The 18870-nt window shown below is 34.9% G+C and overlaps 1 protein-coding gene across 6 annotated transcripts in view; it reads left to right on the top strand.

Annotated features, from left to right (window-relative positions):
* The window catches only part of LOC127736662 (glutarate-semialdehyde dehydrogenase-like), a 29163-nt gene that overhangs the window by 9269 nt on the left and 1024 nt on the right, over positions 1-18870 (top strand). For all 6 annotated transcript variants that reach the window (XM_052247219.1, XM_052247221.1, XM_052247222.1 and 3 more), the window contains 10 exons: positions 1144-1337; positions 3424-3545; positions 5141-5224; positions 5976-6146; positions 7597-7713; positions 8162-8305; positions 9161-9304; positions 9793-9951; positions 13666-13829; positions 14166-14224. In XM_052247219.1, the coding sequence (XP_052103179.1) occupies positions 1151-1337; positions 3424-3545; positions 5141-5224; positions 5976-6146; positions 7597-7713; positions 8162-8305; positions 9161-9304; positions 9793-9951; positions 13666-13829; positions 14166-14224 (1351 nt within the window). In that variant the 5' untranslated portion in view covers positions 1144-1150. The remainder of the gene's footprint in view (positions 1-1143; positions 1338-3423; positions 3546-5140; positions 5225-5975; positions 6147-7596; positions 7714-8161; positions 8306-9160; positions 9305-9792; positions 9952-13665; positions 13830-14165; positions 14225-18870) is intronic.

Below are 18870 nucleotides of genomic sequence, written 5' to 3' on the forward strand. Positions count from 1 at the left end.
ATATCCTTTCCCCAGTTGCCATGTTAATTATATGATTCTCTGCCTTTACACGAATTATATATTTTTTTCTATTAGTTGTTATTGGCTTTGAACTAGCTGTCAGTAACTGCGAGTACTCTCAGATCTGTACTTAGTGTCTTTTTGTTGTGGGGATGTATAAGTACCCTGCCACGTCCACTCTGTGCTTTTGTTTGATGTATTTCTGCTTTGTATCTATCTGATGAGTAATGCCCTTTTCAACTGATTTTTACAGTTTGTTCTTATGTTGTACTGTTACACCACTGTCCCAGGTTAGGGGAAGGGTAGGCGCCTTCAAACTAGTTTAACCCCGCCACATTCTGTATGTGGCTGTCCCAAGTCAGGAGCCAGTTGTTCAGTGGTTGTCCTTTGTTGTTGTATGTCATATTTGTTTTTCGTTCATTATTTTGTACATAAATCAGGCCGTTAGTTTTTTCTCGTTTGAATTGTTTTAGATTTGTCATTTCGGGGCCTTTTATAGCTAACTATGCGGTATGGGTTTATGGAGAGGGCTTACATAGGCTTTGCCTGTTGCCCAATCCAATTCAATTTATATGAATAAAATACGGTTAAACTAACATAAATTACATTGCATTCCATATATAGAATATGCATTTATATCAATGATTGTGATTTTCCCTCTAGAGATCTGGTATTTGGTATTGACGATGTTACAAGCCTGTGGTATTGAAATCAAATAAATGTACTTAATTCTTAAAAATCTATTACAATTTTTAATTTTGCAAAACAATGTTGAAATTGTTACAATTAACAGAGAAGAGATGAATATATGTTTTGTACGAAAATTTTAACGAGAAACGTTTTTGTTTTTAAATTACAGCTGTCGCAGGAATGACTGGATCAATGCACCGGTGATCAATGCTGTGATACCGGGTTGTTACAACCACAGTCATGTTTTATTTTGTAGAAGAAATACACAAATTATACCTTACATGAACAATTATATTTGTTGTTAAATAAAATAAATTTTCATTTACGCAAATTGAGCATAGTTATAAACAGGAACTCGTGATGCAGCATACTAATTGGTGTAACTGTTTACATAGTAAAATACTTCCGCAACACAGGTAGAACATTTATAGTGGATTCATTTGTATTTTGAAGGTTTTAAATGAGGATTAGAGTACTGCTTGGGAGAAGTCGAAATCTTTATCAGATACACATATCTCCCCTCTGCAGTTCGAGATTTACAAAAACCAGGCTGGACCAAACACTACGCTCATATCACAGGCTGGTACACGAAAAGGCTTATGTGAACGGACAATGGGTTGATGCGAGCAGTGGAAAGACATTTGATGGTAATTATGATAATATATCCTGATTTATTGATATGAAAAATGAAATAATAACTGAGACCCTTTTTGCAAGGTTTCTGATGAAATATAATCTATACTTATTTGTACTAAACATTATAAGTTACGTGTTATCCAAGACTGAATTACATTTTGATCGCCAAACAATTAAATTTTAACTCAAATCGGATCAGATCATAAATGTATTAATAGCACCATGTATCTTGGATAATTTCTTTTCCGTCATTGTGTCATCATTGTTTTGATTTTATTTTCATGATTGCAAACCGTCTTGACTTACACAGCGTGCTTAAGAATTCTTTGAGAGGTTTCACAGTTACCTTAAATAAATACTTTTAGATCTTACAGTAATACGAACGGGGTCGTTTTAATTGTCGAAATCAGTACATATTGATTGATTGTTGGTTGCTTAAAGTCTAGTGGCAAATATTTCATGCATGTTCAGGACGAGAACAAATTAACAATAAATACAATAAGTAGGTCCTGTAATAGAGGCCGTCCGGGGTAAAGGTCGGGGAAATTCGGACTGCAACGGGAAAATGAGGGTATATTGGATAAGGACCGAATTTTAGCCTTGCAACAGGCCACCTACGGATCCCTCAATGAGTTGTTGCAAGAGTTTTTCACGTGCAAAGAGCGAAGCACTCTCTTCATACGAGGTATCGGATTTAACGTCCCCATTCTGACCGAACGTGGCTGCGTTCTTGTACATCCCGCACAGTCAAACGGACGCCCAACTTTGGCAATGGTGACCATATGTCTATTCCACAGTCAACTTTGGGGTACGTTATAAAGGTACATTAGGCTACACATGTTTGAACTCCAAGTTATATTAAAATGTAGTTAACAGGAAAAACTGTTAAATTATCCAATGATTGAGCAAATATTGAATAGCCAGAATTGGGAACATACCATAGTATTTGACAAAGCATGGCAATTTATTTTGTGAAACATGAAAACAAAAATCGACACGCAATTTCGAAGATGAAGATTTAGTAGTTAAATATATGCATTTTACAACTATAGTTAGACCATGTTTATGTTTCTAGTTTTAAGTTGAAATATTGGTTTTTGAAATCTTGGCTGACAGGGGAATTCGTTTTAACTGTGTGGTATGTATAAATACGCATGTACAGAAATTATCCAGTTTTAGTCAGGATTGGGACGTTAAATCAAAAGCCTCGTGTTGGGCGTGTGCCATGTTCACTGCAACAGCTCTCTGTGGGTTCCGTATGTGGTCTTTTGCCAGGACAAATTTCTGCCCTAATTAAACAGACCCTTATTTACCAAAGGCATTCATGATTGCCCGCCCTTATATCCAGTTTTTATACCTCGGAAAACCTATTTATTGTAGTATTTGTTAGTTTGTTCTCGACCTGAATATGCATGAAACGTTTGTCACTGGACGTTGAACAAGCAACAATCAATCAACCGAAAGCGCCACATGGTTGTAAGAAAATCAGAAAATAATAACTTCTTGTTTATTTTGACCCAGCCAGAGAACGAATCAACGGCATCACAACTAGAGACAGATCATTAATTAATCAGTATCCTGCGTAGTTTGTGTGTAATGGTCTGATTAAAACTATCTGTTTTAGCAACAAAAATCGAGCATAATATTTTTTTCTCGAGGAATAAATTAAGAATAAGAAAAAAAAAAACATAGACACCTTCCCTTTTCGGTTTCCGTTTTTCCAAGAACGGCATAATGTTTAAGTTTTCGATGAGTATTTTTATATATAAACATCTGCTAGTGGAATTTGGAATTCCGATTTATACTAATCAAAATCCAGTACAAATCAGAATTCTAATATCTTCTGGCAGAAATTGGGATATCCAGATGTGTACTAGGAAAATCTTGCATTGTACTAGATAATTACTAAAAAAGACACAAAAAAAGAAAAATCATGTTTTTTTCTTTAAAATGAAATAAATTTATAATCAATTATGTCTGAATCAAAAAGAAAAGAGGAAGTGCCAGTTTAATAGGAAAAGAAGCCTAATCGTATGCAGTAAGAAGTTCTGATAATCATACTGTAAAATGTATTTATGTCATCCTTTCTGGATACAGTCTACAATCCATCTACTCAAGAAAAGATAGGATGTATCCCAGACATGAATTCAGGGGATACCGAGAGGGCTATACAATGTGCTGCTGAAGCATTAGAATCATGGAAAGAAACAACTGCTAAGGTAACTTGCATTGGAAATGTAACTGAAATATTGAATTTAAAGTTTTAATCATTTTTCTGTTGGTTTAACTACACTCTGAAGACCTCATTTGCACGTGAGTACTGCTATGCAGTGAGTGAGTTCATAATATCAAGTAAGTAACATAAATTTACAAGAACCATCGCCCCCAAAGGGTTGACTGGCGTAAATAAACGGATTCACCTGCACATCCGCGATCCGATAGTAAAACAAGTGTTAAAAAGGGATTATCTATTTTTGCATGTGTGCTATATTTTATTTGTGCTTAATTTTAGTTGTGCTTAATTTTTAGTTGTGCTTCAGCTTTGGCTTTAGATATGTATTTTAAAAGTGCTTTGCATGTATTTCGATATGACTGTGCTGTTATATATCCTGTCTGCATGTTGTGTGTTTTAATGTTGTGTTTGTGTTACCTTATATTCGGTAAAAAGCTCTTAAGAGCTTATGTTTTGTATTGTTATATGTGAACCGAATCAAAATAAAACTTTCGTATTCGTATTGATAATGCGGGATGTATTAATACGCAGCAACGTCTGGTCGAAATAGGGATGATAAAATCGATGTTTTGTGTTCTTGGTACGTTAAATGTCATTGCAACAACTCTTTAAGCTGCCATCATGTCGTTCGACCTTCTTTTCTTTGCAGAACATGCTTATCGGATTTGTTGTCAATTTGTTCTCGTCCAGAATAAACATGAAATATTTGCAACTAGACGTTAAGCAAACAACTCTTTACTTAGATTGAATGAAAAAGAGTTTTTGGTTTATTTCAATGAGCAGCAACCAAACGACAAAAAAGCACAATTCCCATTCTTTAACAATTGACAATGGTATATACAATTGGTACATTTTTTGCATTGTGAATAAATTATACAGACACTAATAAAGATCTGCCAGCACCAAGTTCCCCAAAGCACATATGTCTTTAGTAAACTATTATAATGTGTTTATGATGAAGTTCTCAATCTTGAGTTTTCTATGAAGTGTTTACTGACTATTTAAGAATTCATTATAAATTGTTCAGTTTTGAGCCATGTAATGGTTTCGTCCGTCGTCGTGACATTTTTTTTCAAAAATATTCTCTGAAACCACTTGAACAATTCTAACCTTGGCCTGAATGATCATTACAAAATTTGAGTAAAATGTAAGTAATTGTCAAATATCTAGAAAGAGGAAATCTGACCCCAGAAAAGCTCAGAATATACAAATCTACCTACGTTCAATTTTTCAAATTACCGGATTGTACCTTACCGCAGTAATTACCCGCAAATTATATTTTTTTATCATTTTAAGTAACGTGTTTTTTTTTTCAATCTTGAAAAATGAAGATAAGCAGAAAGTTTGTAAATAGCAAAAACTAATCAGCAAAACAAGATCCTCAATGGTTTTTTGTGATATTTTTATCCATATTTTTACAAAAATAAATATCAAAATAGCATATTTAAGTCAGTTGGACAATTGAGCTTGTAGAATTCTTTTGACAATGCTCTTGTGTGTCTTTCTTCGATTTTTATTTACATCTTGGTATCTCATTATCTTATTCATAAAATATATGTTATTATGATTTTATGATTGCAGGAAAGAAGTACTATCTTGAGACGATGGGTTGACTTATGTAACGAAAACAAAGAAGATCTAGCTAAGATTTTAACATTGGAAATGGTTTGTTCTCTTATGTTTCAAACGCTATCCTACATGTTGATGACATAATGCTTTCATTTGCTTTGTAAACACTCTTGTTATAATTGTTAACTTACAATTTATACATTTTTTTCTAATTGTTTTCTAACCTAGGTTGATAATTTTCGCTGTTGCGTTTAAACTGATACCAAATTTATATATGTTCCTTCAAAAACGTTTGGTGTCCAGTTTACCTGACGAGGAATTTAAACTTGAATAATTTTTTTGTATTGTAAATATCACTGGGATATGCTCTGCTGGTGGTTTGTCAGTCCCTTGGGATGCTAATATCCCACCATATGCATGGAACTATGCTTAAGTACAGTCATGATTTAAATTACACATTCTGAATATAGTACACATTAACTAATGTTGCTGCTCCCTCAGGCAAAATGACATTAACTTAGTAGATTTTTCTGTTTAGTTTAGACCCTGTTTGGTCGTTTAACGTTTATATTATACAATAAATATGTACATAAGGATGGCTTCTTTTAACTTGTCCTATGCAGTCTGTAATGATTGGTTTTTTCAAAAGCAAAAATATAATCCTAATATTCTTGCATGATATACACGCCTGAAGTTCATCAAAAGCCCTTTTAGATGTCAAAGTAATTGGTTTTTTTATTACATCTTTGGATTTATTTTTAATAATAAGAATGTGTTATATTTACAAGACTCACCATTCTCATTAAAAGTTTAGAAATTTTATTTAATATTTTGTTTTATTCATTAGGGTAAGCCACTCCAGGAATCGATCGGAGAACTAAATTATGGAATAGGATTTCTAGAATGGTTTGCTGAAGAAGCCAGACGTGTTTATGGAGATATTGTACCCTCTCCCGCCAAATCAAAGAAAATTTTGGTATTGAAACAGCCGATAGGGGTAACTGGAATGATAACACCGGTAACTATCTGTAATGGTTTGAAACGAATTCATACACTATACCTAGGGGAAAAGGATGTAAAAGCCTGCAAAATTTTGTGGCATGCCATACTAGTAATGGAAATAGCCATGTACATTTTCATTAAAAAAATCATCAAAAATATCAGGCTTATATTTGCCAGATGCTCTTTTTGTCAACAAAAGACTCATCAGTGACGCACAAATCAAAAGGTTAAAAGGCCGAATAATATAAGAAAATGAAGAGCATTGCAAATCCAATATTTCTTAAGGAATGTTGCCTTTATTATTGTTCTTCACTTTACGATTGCAATGTTTCAAACAATGCAGAAAGAATACACACTTGACACAAAACGAATATGGAGACTGCACACAATGTCGACTAGATGGGATTTTTTTTGTATTTTTCAACATTAATCAGTTTTCCTCATCGATGGTCTCGTGTTAACTTGCTCCGCTCGACTGGGCGATGTCGTTAGTTTTTATCCTGATATGCGTATTATATTTGTCACTCGACACTAAAACACAAATCATCAACATGACGCATATACATATTCTTAAAGGTATTGTTATGTTACTGTTAAATAATATATATAAGTGATATACCTAATATAGAAATCAGCGTAGTTGTAGTTCGGTTAACAGTTGAAATTGTTGTAACTGGCAACTTAATTCTATTATTTTGATGTACATGTAGTCATGGTAGTACTCCGCCCGTCCTAAATTTATATTTTAAGAAGGAGTATAAGCTTTTGATATTTTGTTCCTTGGGTGGAACAAGCACTCAATAAATGTAAAATGAATTAGTTTATGCAGAATATATATATATATATATAGTTTTGATGGCTTACATAATAAACATTTTGTGTATATACCTGCAAAAGTTACTGGATGCCTTATAATTTACATTTATTTTTGTATGACAATGGTAAGGAAATAATATTTAACAACAAAGGAAAGAGGGGCGAAAGATAACAAAGTGAAATTCAAACTCACAAGTCGAAAATAAATTGACAACGACATGGCAAAAAAAGAAACAGACCAAGAGACAAACAGCTGTACACAAAACACAACATAGAGAACTAAAGACTGAACAGGATATAAAAATTCTATTGAATATATTTACACGTCAAAGCATTTTATAATATAAACTTCTTTGACGAATCAAATAACTGATCAATAAACATTGTAGTAAATGAAACGACTGCTTAATACTTTTAAGAAATTAGAAAACATGTCCATCTGCATTTTAATGTTGACACTAAAACTGGTGCGTTCATGATAAAATCAAGACTTTTTTGTAGCGTGATCTCATAACGTTAATTTGTCTGTTTATCTAATGGTGTAGCAGCATAGATAACCTTCATTCTGGAATTAACTATTCAATAAACTAAGCTTTGAAAATGATGTGTTGAAATTCTTGTATAACATTTCTTTCCTACTATTTTAAAAGTGGAATTTTCCTCATGCCATGATAACCAGAAAAGCAGGACCTGCCATTGCTGCAGGTTGTACTGTAGTATTAAAGCCGGCAGAAGATACACCATACTCTGCATTAGCTTTATGTGAGGTAAATATATAATGTTACAAGATTTGAAAATTATCAACTGATTCATTAATGGCAGTATGCTTACCACAATTTCTATGTTGATGACGCAATCATTCTGTGTATACTTTGTACAAATTCACCAAGGTTTCTCTAATAGCGTAAAAATTACAATTTTTTAAAACTTTTTCCACAAAAGAAAAAATCAAACTTCCACAAGAATTGAAATTATTACTAAGTCATTTTAAGCAGCCAACCCCTCAGCCGTGGTCAGATTGCATGTGTTTATAGTGGTATTAATTCTAAAACAAGTCAAATAGAAAAAATAGGATCAATCATTCAGAATAATTTTGATCTGTTTCTTATAAGAAAAGATCTGTCTTCACTTAATCATAAATTACCTTAGTACTTATGGTTTTCTGGTGTAAAAAAATAGATACTTTCTTTTTTAAACATTTTGTTTGGATATTAGTTGGCAGAGGAAGCAGGATTACCGTCTGGTGTGTTGAATGTTGTTACATGTAGCAGAGAGAATTCAGCTGATGTTGGCAAAACACTGTGTAAAAGTCCCACAGTCAAGCAGATATCGTTTACTGGATCAACTGCCGTAGGAAAGGTAAGCAAGTTATATTTCCTTATTTAAAATCATACTTTCAGGTAGACGTCATTTTCTACTGCCGTAGGAATTCGAAGGTATGTACGAAATGTAGGAAAAACCTATTTTTATTCCGACTGTCATACAGGCTTACTTTTTTTTATTTTTCAAATTGGATTGAAACGTCTGCTAATTTGCATGTTGGTACATAAACTGAAGACATTGTTTAACAAACCAGACCTATGACTTCCAGGTAAACATAAGCTTTTTGATAATATGATGAACGTTCATCAGCCCACGATGATACATGATTGTATACCATTTGGTATAACCTTTTTTACCTTGAACTTTGTCATTGCCATGTTTGAATGACTATGACATATTCTTTGATATTTGGCATGACCTATCACCTTGAACTTTGTCCTCATTGGCATGTATTAAAATGACTATGACAAGGATCTTTGATATTTGGCATGCGGATGCTTCAATTTAAGATGATGTGTTACGTACATGTACAATTTTTAAAATACACATATGATCTTAGATCACTGACGTTAAGGTGAATTTAATTTTATTTTGTGACATGATCGTGTCCAGGGCCATATTTCTTGGCCACGTGTTTTTTTTATTTAATTTGTGGTTGTTTTGTAATAATTGGTATGAGGATACAGCACAGTTGAAACTGTGTCATATACCATCATGACCTTGCGTTTTTATTATTATAATTATTAATAAATATTACAATAATAGTATAAGTCCATTTCTTCGGGTAAATGCAAAATACACCTTCAATAATTTTGTTTTCATAATACAGCAAAATTGTATATAAAAAATGTATTGAAAATAAAAACTTAAAGTTATTATCTTATTTTGTAGATTTTACTTGAACAATCAGCTTCTACTGTAAAGAGGGTTTCATTAGAAAACGGCGGTAATGCACCGTTTATAGTTTTTGAAACTGCAGATATTGACAAAGCTGTGACTGGAGTTATGGGGAGTAAGTTCAGGAATACCGGCCAGGTAAGTCCTATCATTTGTCATCAATGGCAAAACACAAATTTTAAAATTTCAGAGTTAGTTGTATTAATTTTAGTTCGACATGATCAGCAGTGACAAATTGTAGAATGGACAGCGTTAAAAAAAACTCACCATGGAAACAATACACCTTCTGTTCTTGAACTTTACCCTATACATTTCTAACCTGATATTTTACATTCAAAATTATATGATTAATTCACTAATTATCTTTATTAAAATGAAAATAATGAGGCAACACTTACGTATGACAAAATTTGCAATTTTCTTAGTTTAATGGTAATTTCTATTTGGGGTACTGATTACCAAGCAAAGTGCATAGTATAGTGTTCTTCATTTTTTTTTACATTTGTGAACATAGTATATATTGAATCATAATTAATTATCCACGAAAAGAAAGAAAAACGAAAGAGATTGTTTGAATAGTGAACATGTAAATTGTCTTCAAACTTTTGATGGAAAGTTCATTTTAGGCATGCATATGTGCAAATAGAATTATGGTACAAGATTCCATTTACGAGACATTCCTAGAAGCTTTATCAAAAAGGATGGAACAAGAATTGCATATCGGGGATGGTTTCAATCCAAAGTCTACACAAGGACCTCTAATCAACAATCGAGCGGTTGAAAAGGTAAAAATAACACTAGTTTTAAATTGAAATTTACAACTTTCAATTCTTCCTTTTGTTCATACGTCTAAAGATTTTATAATGATGTGGCGTAATCCAATTTTCTGAATGCTGGTTTTTATACGACCGCAAAACATTTTTGTGGTCGTATATTGGTATGACGTTGGCATCGTCGTCGTCGTCGTCGTCGTCGTCGTCGTCGTCGTCTGGCGTCGTCCGGCGTCGTCCGAAGACACATTGGTTTTCGCACTCTAACTTTAGTTTAAGTGAATGGATCTCTATGAAATTTTACCACAAGGTTCAATACCACAAAAGGAAGGTTGGGATTGATTTTGGGGGTTATGGTACCAACAGTAAAGGAATAAGGGGCCAAAAAGGGGCCAAAAATAAGCATTTTTGTAACTTCCAGACATAACTTGTGTGTTAGTGTATGGATCTCTCTGACATTGTACCATAAGGTTCCATATCACAAAAGGAATGCTGGGATTGATTTTGGGGGTAATTGCCTCAAAATTTTAGGAATTAGGGGCCAAAAAAGGGGCAAAAAACAAGAATTTTTCTAGTTTCATAACAATAACTTGTGTGTCAGTGTATGGATCTTTCTGAAATTGTACTACAAGGTTCCATATCACAAAGGGAAAGCTGGAATTGAGTTTGGGGGTAATTGCCGAAACGTATAGGAATTGGGGGCCAAAAAGGGGCCAAAAATAAGCATTTTTCTAGTTTCCAGACAATAACTTGTGTTCAAGTGTATGGATCTCTCTGAAATTGTACTGCAAGGTACCATACCACAAAGGTAAGACTGGGATTGATGATGGGGGTAATTGCCTCAATATTTTAGGAATTAGGGGCCAAAAAGGGGCAAAAAACAAGCATTTTCTAGTTTCAGGACTATAACTTGTGTGTAAGTGTATGGATCTTTCTGAAATTGTACTACAAGGTTCCATATCACAAAGGGAAAGCTGGAATTGAGTTTGGGGGTAATTGCCCTAACCGTTTAGGAATTTGGGGCCAAAAAGGGGCCAAAAAACACATTTTTCTAGTTTCCAGACAATAACTTGTGTTCAAGTGTATGGATCTCTCTGAAATTGTACTGCAAGGTACCATTCCACAAAGGGAAGGCTGGGATTGAGTTTGGGGGTGATGAATCATAAGGGGGTTCAAAAAATTTGGGGGGGGGGGGATTTTTTTTTTTTTCTTTTTTTTTTCTTTAAAATTTTCCATTTTAAGTTGGTTATTTCTGATTTATATTTAAAAGCAAATAATAATGATATGGTAGGAGATACACACCAAACAGGATGTGTAAATTATTATATAATAAGTATTGTGCAATAGCAAGACATTTTCAATTGTGCAGTATTGCACAATAGCAAGAAATCTTCAATTGCACAGTATTGCGCAATAGCAAGAAATCTTCAATTGCACAGTATTGCGCAATAGCAAGAAATATCCAATAGCACAATATTGCGCAATAGCAAGAAATTGTCAATTGTACAGTATTGCGCAATAGCAAGAAATATTTAATTGCACAGTATTGAGCAAAAGAAGATACTTCGTATAAATTGCTTATTTCTTGACCAATTTCAATGGGGTTTTATTCTTGAATTCTTGGGTTTCTTTAATATGCTGAATCTAACCGTGTATTTAGTTTTTGGATTTTGGGCCCCGTTTTTAAATTGGTCCACATTGAGGTACAAAGGGTCCAAAATTAAACTTTGTTTGATTTCATCAAAAATTGAATTATTGGGGTTCTTTGATATGCCGAATCTAACCATGTATTTAGATTCTTAATTTTTGGTTCCGTTTTCAAATTGGTCTACATTAAGGTCCAAAGGGTCCAAAATTAAACTTAGTTTGATTTTAACAAAAATTGAATTCTTAGGGTTCTTTGATATGCTGAATCTAAACATGTATTTAGATTTTTGATTATGGGCCCAGTTTTCAAGTTGGTCCAAATCGGGGTCCAAAATTAAACTTTGTTTGATTTCAACAAACATTGAATATATGGGGTTCTTTGATATGCTGAATCTAACCATGTATTTAGATTTTTGATTTTTGGGCCGCGTTATCAACTTTGTCCACATTGAGGTCAAAAGGGTCCAAAATTAAACTTTGTTTGATTTCATCAAAAATTGAATTCTTGGGGTTCTTTGATATGCTGAATCTAACCATGTATTTAGATTTTGGATATTGGACCATAATAGGTGAATGTCCAATTTAAAATTTTTAAGTTCTTAGACCACATTCATTCTGTGTCAGAAACCTATGCTGTGTCAAATATTTAATCACAATCCAAATGCAAAGCTGTATCAAGCTTGAATGTTGTGTCCATACTTGCCCCAACTGTTCAGGGTTCGACCTCTGCGGTCGTATCAAGCTGCGCCCTGCGGAGCATTTTATTTGATTGAGCAAAAGCAAGTAGGATAGTGAGACCAGTTCAACAAGGATGGTGATCTGCGAACATTAAAAAATCAATGAAACAGTTGTCAACCCTCCTACCTCGATAAGAAAAAAAGAGATATTCAGGTCATTTTACATTTCTGTCGACAAGAATATGACCGAACGAATGAATAGGTGGATCTTTTTATCCTTTATCTTTTTTTTGTACGACTATTTTCGTGGCATTACAAAAAATTAGTTTTAGATAATACGTAGGTTACCAGTTTCTCTTGCTCTAGCAGTTGTATCATTTGATTTTATTATTTTCATTTTATGCACAAATATGTGCCATTTATTGTATTTTGTTTCATAGACTTAATGTTGAATATATATGGTAAAATGTTAAAGAGGGCATACATTTGAAGTCATAACACAAAATCACAATACCCACGTCAAAAACCTGAATGTTGAAGAACAGCGCGTGAATTGCTGTTCCTTCTCTCAAATTCAAAATGAGGTCTAAACACGAAGCAAAAGATCACACCTCTTTACCTCTTTTAAGTTCAAGATGTTACTTAGTTCCTTTCGGTTGCTCCCCAATTTTGTCAAAACAATTGTCTCACAAGTCGGAGGTTTAGCTAGCTATAAAACCAGGTTTAACCCACCATTTTCTTCGGAAAATGCCTGAACCAAGTCAGGAATATGACACTTGTTTTTCACTCGTTCTGTTGGTTGATAATGTTTGATATCGTCAGTCTTTATGGACTTCCCCTTTTTTTAATTAACCTTGGAGTTTGATATTTTTGTTATACTTTTTTAGTACAAGTTTGAGTGAAATTCTTTGCTATATGGCGTTAATGTTTATGCTACCCATAAATTGAAACATATAGATGCAGGCTAAGGAGAAGGTCCGGTAAGACCCCTTTTGGCCCCAACCTACAGCGTTTTAACTAGAACTGGCAATAATCTCAATTATATCCTTGCAAAATACACAGAGAGTACAAACATTTAGGCAAATCATGGGCGTATGAAGATACTTGTTAGATAACTTACAAGTAAATAATGTTGGAAAAGGGCAAAATATTCGGATGGAATCCATAGCATTTTTCGATTAACATTCAGACCGATATAGCAAAACGTGAAGTAAAAACATAAGTCAAGCTTCTCCAATAACTTCTTCGGCCACAATGCAGCACAAAAAACAAAGTCTGTTAATTTAATAGAAAAGAAGGAATGTGGTGAATATATTCCTTAAACGATATCCCTACACACATTTAACAAAATGTGAATCTGTAATACTTTCTCTGTAGCATGTAGTCTTGATTATATTGTTTGAAGATTGAGGCTTTGGTTCAAGATGCAAAATCAAATGGCGCCAAGATATTATTGGGCGGACAAAGGAAAGAGGGTAACTTCTATGAACCTACACTTATCCGTGATGTTACAACTGATATGAAATGTTATAAAGAGGAACAGTTCGGCCCACTGGCTGCTGTCATAAGGTATGTTGTACACTGATTTAAACAAGTTAAAATATGGGTCAACTTTGGTGAGTATACCTTGCAATCTGTTATGAATATTAGAAGTATAAACTATTTCTTTAATTTATATAATAATTCATGATCCATATTAAAGTTACAAAAATAAGCAGTTTAAATTAGGAATTGAACAACCACATGCAGCATCAATGACACAGCTTTGACAAAAGAAATAATATACATATATACATGCATGAACAATTTGAACAAGGGTGTTTGAATTTTCTATGAATAAATGTTGACCTTTTTCATAATTCTAATTTAATAAGCTACATGCATGTTCTAAATTGATAATTCCAGATTTAAAACAGAAGAAGAGGCAATATACTTGGCAAACAATACATCATCAGGACTAGCGGGTAAATTAAACTGACATACTTATGGGCAATTATAATCCGAATTTTTTATTAAATTAAATCCTTTTGCATGACCAAAACTTTAGGTTAATTTCATACATCCATAGTTCAAAATTGATTTAGTATATGATGGAAATTTTGTAACTATATAATTCATGTATATTACATATATTGTCTACAGTATTTATAATATTATTTAATTGGACACATATGTACACCATAAACCTTGAGTGTGTTTCCAGGTTATAAAAATTACAGTTAAACATAAAGCATCAAATTCATCTGTACAATGATCTTAATTACCAGTGGACAAACACTCGTAATGAATGTATAGGAATTTGAGATGAACATTTCATTGATTTGGTTAATCACAATAATGATTTAATTTCAATTGATTGACTTTTAAATACCAACATACAGAAATACATTCTAACTAAGGTTCATATTTCAAATTTTATCAGTTAAATTACTAAGTTGATGAACATACTGAATTAATTATAAAAACCCGTATTATACCCAGTTTTTTGTGCACTACGCATTGTTTTTGAACCTGTTGATTGTTTCTTATTTTACAATATAATAATTTTTAACAAGTGTGTGAAAATTTCATTATTTAGTTATACTGACGTTATTTATCATCTTAATCACGGATTTTAGTGTTCTTTTCATTTGTCTTTGTATATTTTAACCTTTACTGTTTAGTTCATTTTTGGTATATACTTTTGTTGTAGCTAGGTATTTATACATCCCGCCATTGTGTTATTGTGCTATGGTCATTTTAGTTTCTTGTCTTTCACTCTTGCTTATGTACTTTGTCTATAGAGTGTCTATATGACATTTTGTTTTTCTTTATTTAAATAGTTATTTGTTTTATTGTGATTAAGATTATAACACTATGTTGACTGCTGTTCCTCGATTTTTTGAATTTTATCTATAATGTCAGTGTGTTTTGCTCACACATTGTTGTCAATATGATGGAATGCTATATGACTGTCATACAAGTGAGAGGTTTAGCTAGCTATAAAACCAGGTTTAATCCACCATATTCTACATTAGGAAATGCCTGTACCAAATCAGGAATATAACAGTTGTTTTCCATTCGTTTGATGTGCTTGAGCTTTTGATTTTGCCACGTGATTAGGGACTTTCCGTTTTGAATTTTCCTTGGAGTTCGGTATTTTTGTTATTTCACTTTTTTTCTAGCACTTTGCGCGTGTTCAAAGAACAAATACTGTTCATTTTATCAATTAAATCATAATAGAATCCACTGCAGTGGAGGACGGTCACAAAAACATACAAAAACAAGAAATGATTGTAACAGGATGCTGTTACGAAGTCTCCCAAACGAAGCTCCCATAATTCGTAATTCCCAGGGTCGCCTGACATTGGGCAAAGTCCAGTGAAAATTGGTTTGGTCCAGTAAAGTTATATGCATTAATGATGCCTGGGGACTAACCCTGTATATCATTCAAATCATCTTGGCATGACGAACCAGAATATATATGGTTTAGGGTGGGGATCTCAACCATTTACAAGATACAAGAACAATGGGGGTGGGGGGAACCCCTGGGGACTGACCCTATACGTCATTCAAATGTTCAAGACATGACAAACAGGAATATATATGGTTTAGGGGTGGGGATCTCGACCATTTACAAGATACTAGAACATTGGGGGCGGACCCTATGCGTCATACAAATGTTCGAGACATGATGAACAGGAATATATATGGTATAGGGGTGGGGATCAAGACCATTTACAAGATATTAGAACTTTCTCAAATTGCAGGGGGTCGGAATGACCCCTGGGGACTAACCCTGTATATCATTCAAACCATCTTCGCATGACAAACCAGAATATATATGGTTTAGGGGTGGGGATCTTGACCACTTACAAGATATTAGAACTTTCTTAAATGGCAGGGGGTGGGGGTGACCCCTGGGGACTAACCCTGTATTTCATTTGATGTGCTTTATCATGACAAACCAGAATATATATGGTTTAGGGGTGGGGATCTCGACCATTTACAAGATATTAGACCCTTACAAATGGCAGGGGTTCGGGATGACCCGTGGGGACTAACCCTGTATATCATTCAAACCATCTTCGCATGACAAACCATCTTCGCATGACAAACCAGAATATATATGGTTTAGGGGTTGGGATCGCGACCACTTACAAGATAATAGAACTTTCTCAAATGGCAGGGGGTGGGGGTGACCCCTGGAGACTAGCCCTGTATTTCATTTGATGTGCTTTATCATGACAAACCAGAATATATATGGTTTAGGGGTGGGGATCTCGACCATTTACAAGATATTAGAACTTTCTTAAATGGCACGGGATCCGGATGACCCCTGGGGACTAACCCTGTATATCATTCAAACCATCTTCACATGACAAACCAGAATATATATATGGTTTAGGGGATGGGGATCTCGACCACTTACAAGATATTAGAACTTTCTTAAATGGCAGGGAGTGGGGGTGACCCCTGGGGACTAGCCCTGTATTTCATTTGATGTGCTTTATCATGACAAACCAGAACATATATGGTTTAGGGGTGGGGATCTCGACCATTTACAAGATATTAGAACTTTCTCAAATGGCACGGGATCCGGATGACCCCTGGGGACTAACCCTGTATATCATTCAAACCATCTTCACATGACAAACCAGAATATATATGGTTTAGGGCTGGGGATTTTGACCACTTACAAGATATTAGAACTTTCTTAAATGGCAGGGGGTGGGGGTGACCCCTGGGGACTAACCCTGTATATCATTCAAACCATCTTCACATGACAAACCAGAATATATATGGTTTAGGGGTGGGTATCTCGACCATTTACAAGATATTAGACCTTTCTCAAATGGCAGGGGGTCGGGATGACCCCTGGGGACTAACCCTGTAAATCATTCAAACCATCTTCACATGACAAACCAGAATATATATATGGTTTAGGGGATGGGGATCTCGACCACTTACAAGATATTAGAACTTTCTTAAATGGCAGGGAGTGGGGGTGACCCCTGGGGACTAGCCCTGTATTTCATTTGATGTGCTTTATCATGACAAACCAGAACATATATGGTTTAGGGGTGGGGATCTCGACCATTTACAAGATATTAGAACTTTCTCAAATGGCACGGGATCCGGATGACCCCTGGGGACTAACCCTGTATATCATTCAAACCATCTTCACATGACAAACCAGAATATATATGGTTTAGGGCTGGGGATTTTGACCACTTACAAGATATTAGAACTTTCTTAAATGGCAGGGGGTGGGGGTGACCCCTGGGGACTAACCCTGTATATCATTCAAACCATCTTCACATGACAAACCAGAATATATATGGTTTAGGGGTGGGTATCTCGACCATTTACAAGATATTAGACCTTTCTCAAATGGCAGGGGGTCGGGATGACCCGTGGGGACTAACCCTGTATATCATTCAAACCATCTTCGCATGACAAACCAGAATATATATGGTTTAGGGGTGGGGATCTCGACCACTTACAAGATATTAGAACTTTCTTAAATGGCAGGGGGTGGGGTGACCCCTGGAGACTAGCCCTGTAGTTCATTTGATGTGCTTTATCATGACAAACCAGAATATATATGGCTTAGGGGTGGGGATCTCAACCATTTACAAGATATTAGAACTTTCTTAAATGGCAGGGGGTGGGGGTGACCCCTGGGGACTAGCCCTGTATTCCATTTGATGTGCTTTATCATGACAAACCAGAACATATATGGTTTAGGGGTGGGGATCTCGACCATTTACAAGATATTAGAACTTTCTCAAATGGCAGGGGGTCGGGATAACCCCTGGCGACTAACCCTGTATATCATTCAAACCATCTTCACATGACAAACCAGAATATATATGAATTAGGGGTGGGGATCTTGACCACTTACAAGATATTAGAACTTTCTTAAATGGCAGGGGGTGGGGTGACCCCTGGGGACTAGCCCTGTATTTCATTTGATGTGCTTTATCATGACAAACCAGAACATATATGGTTTAGGGGGTGGGGATCTCGACCATTTACAAGATATTAGAACTTTCTCAAATGGCAGGGGGTCGGGATGACCCCTGGGGACTAACCCTGTATATCATTCAAACCATCTTCACATGACAAACCAGAATATATATGGTTTAGGGGTGGGGATCTTGACCACTTACAAGATATTAGAACTTTCTTAAATGGCAGGGGGTGGGGTGACCCCTGGGGACTAACCCTGTATATCATTCAAACCATCTTCAAATGACAAACCAGAATATATATGGTTTAGGGGTGGGGATCTCGACCATTTACAAGATATTAGACCTTTCTCAAATGGCAGGGGGTCGGGATGACCCCTTGGGACTAACCCTGTATATCATTCAAACCATCTTCACATGACAAACCAGAATATATATGGTTTAGGGGTGGGGATCTCGACCATTTACAAGATATTAGACCTTTCTCAAATGGCAGGGGGTCGGGATGACCCCTTGGGACTAACCCTGTATATCATTCAAACCATCTTAGCATGACAAACCAGAATATATATGGTTTAGGGGTGGGGATCTTGACCACTTACAAGATATTAGATTTTTCTTAAAAGGCAGGGGGTGGGGGTGACCCCTGGGGACTA

Source organism: Mytilus californianus, unplaced genomic scaffold (genome assembly GCF_021869535.1).
Source record: "Mytilus californianus isolate M0D057914Y unplaced genomic scaffold, xbMytCali1.0.p SCAF_35, whole genome shotgun sequence".
Taxonomy (NCBI): domain Eukaryota; kingdom Metazoa; phylum Mollusca; class Bivalvia; order Mytilida; family Mytilidae; genus Mytilus; species Mytilus californianus.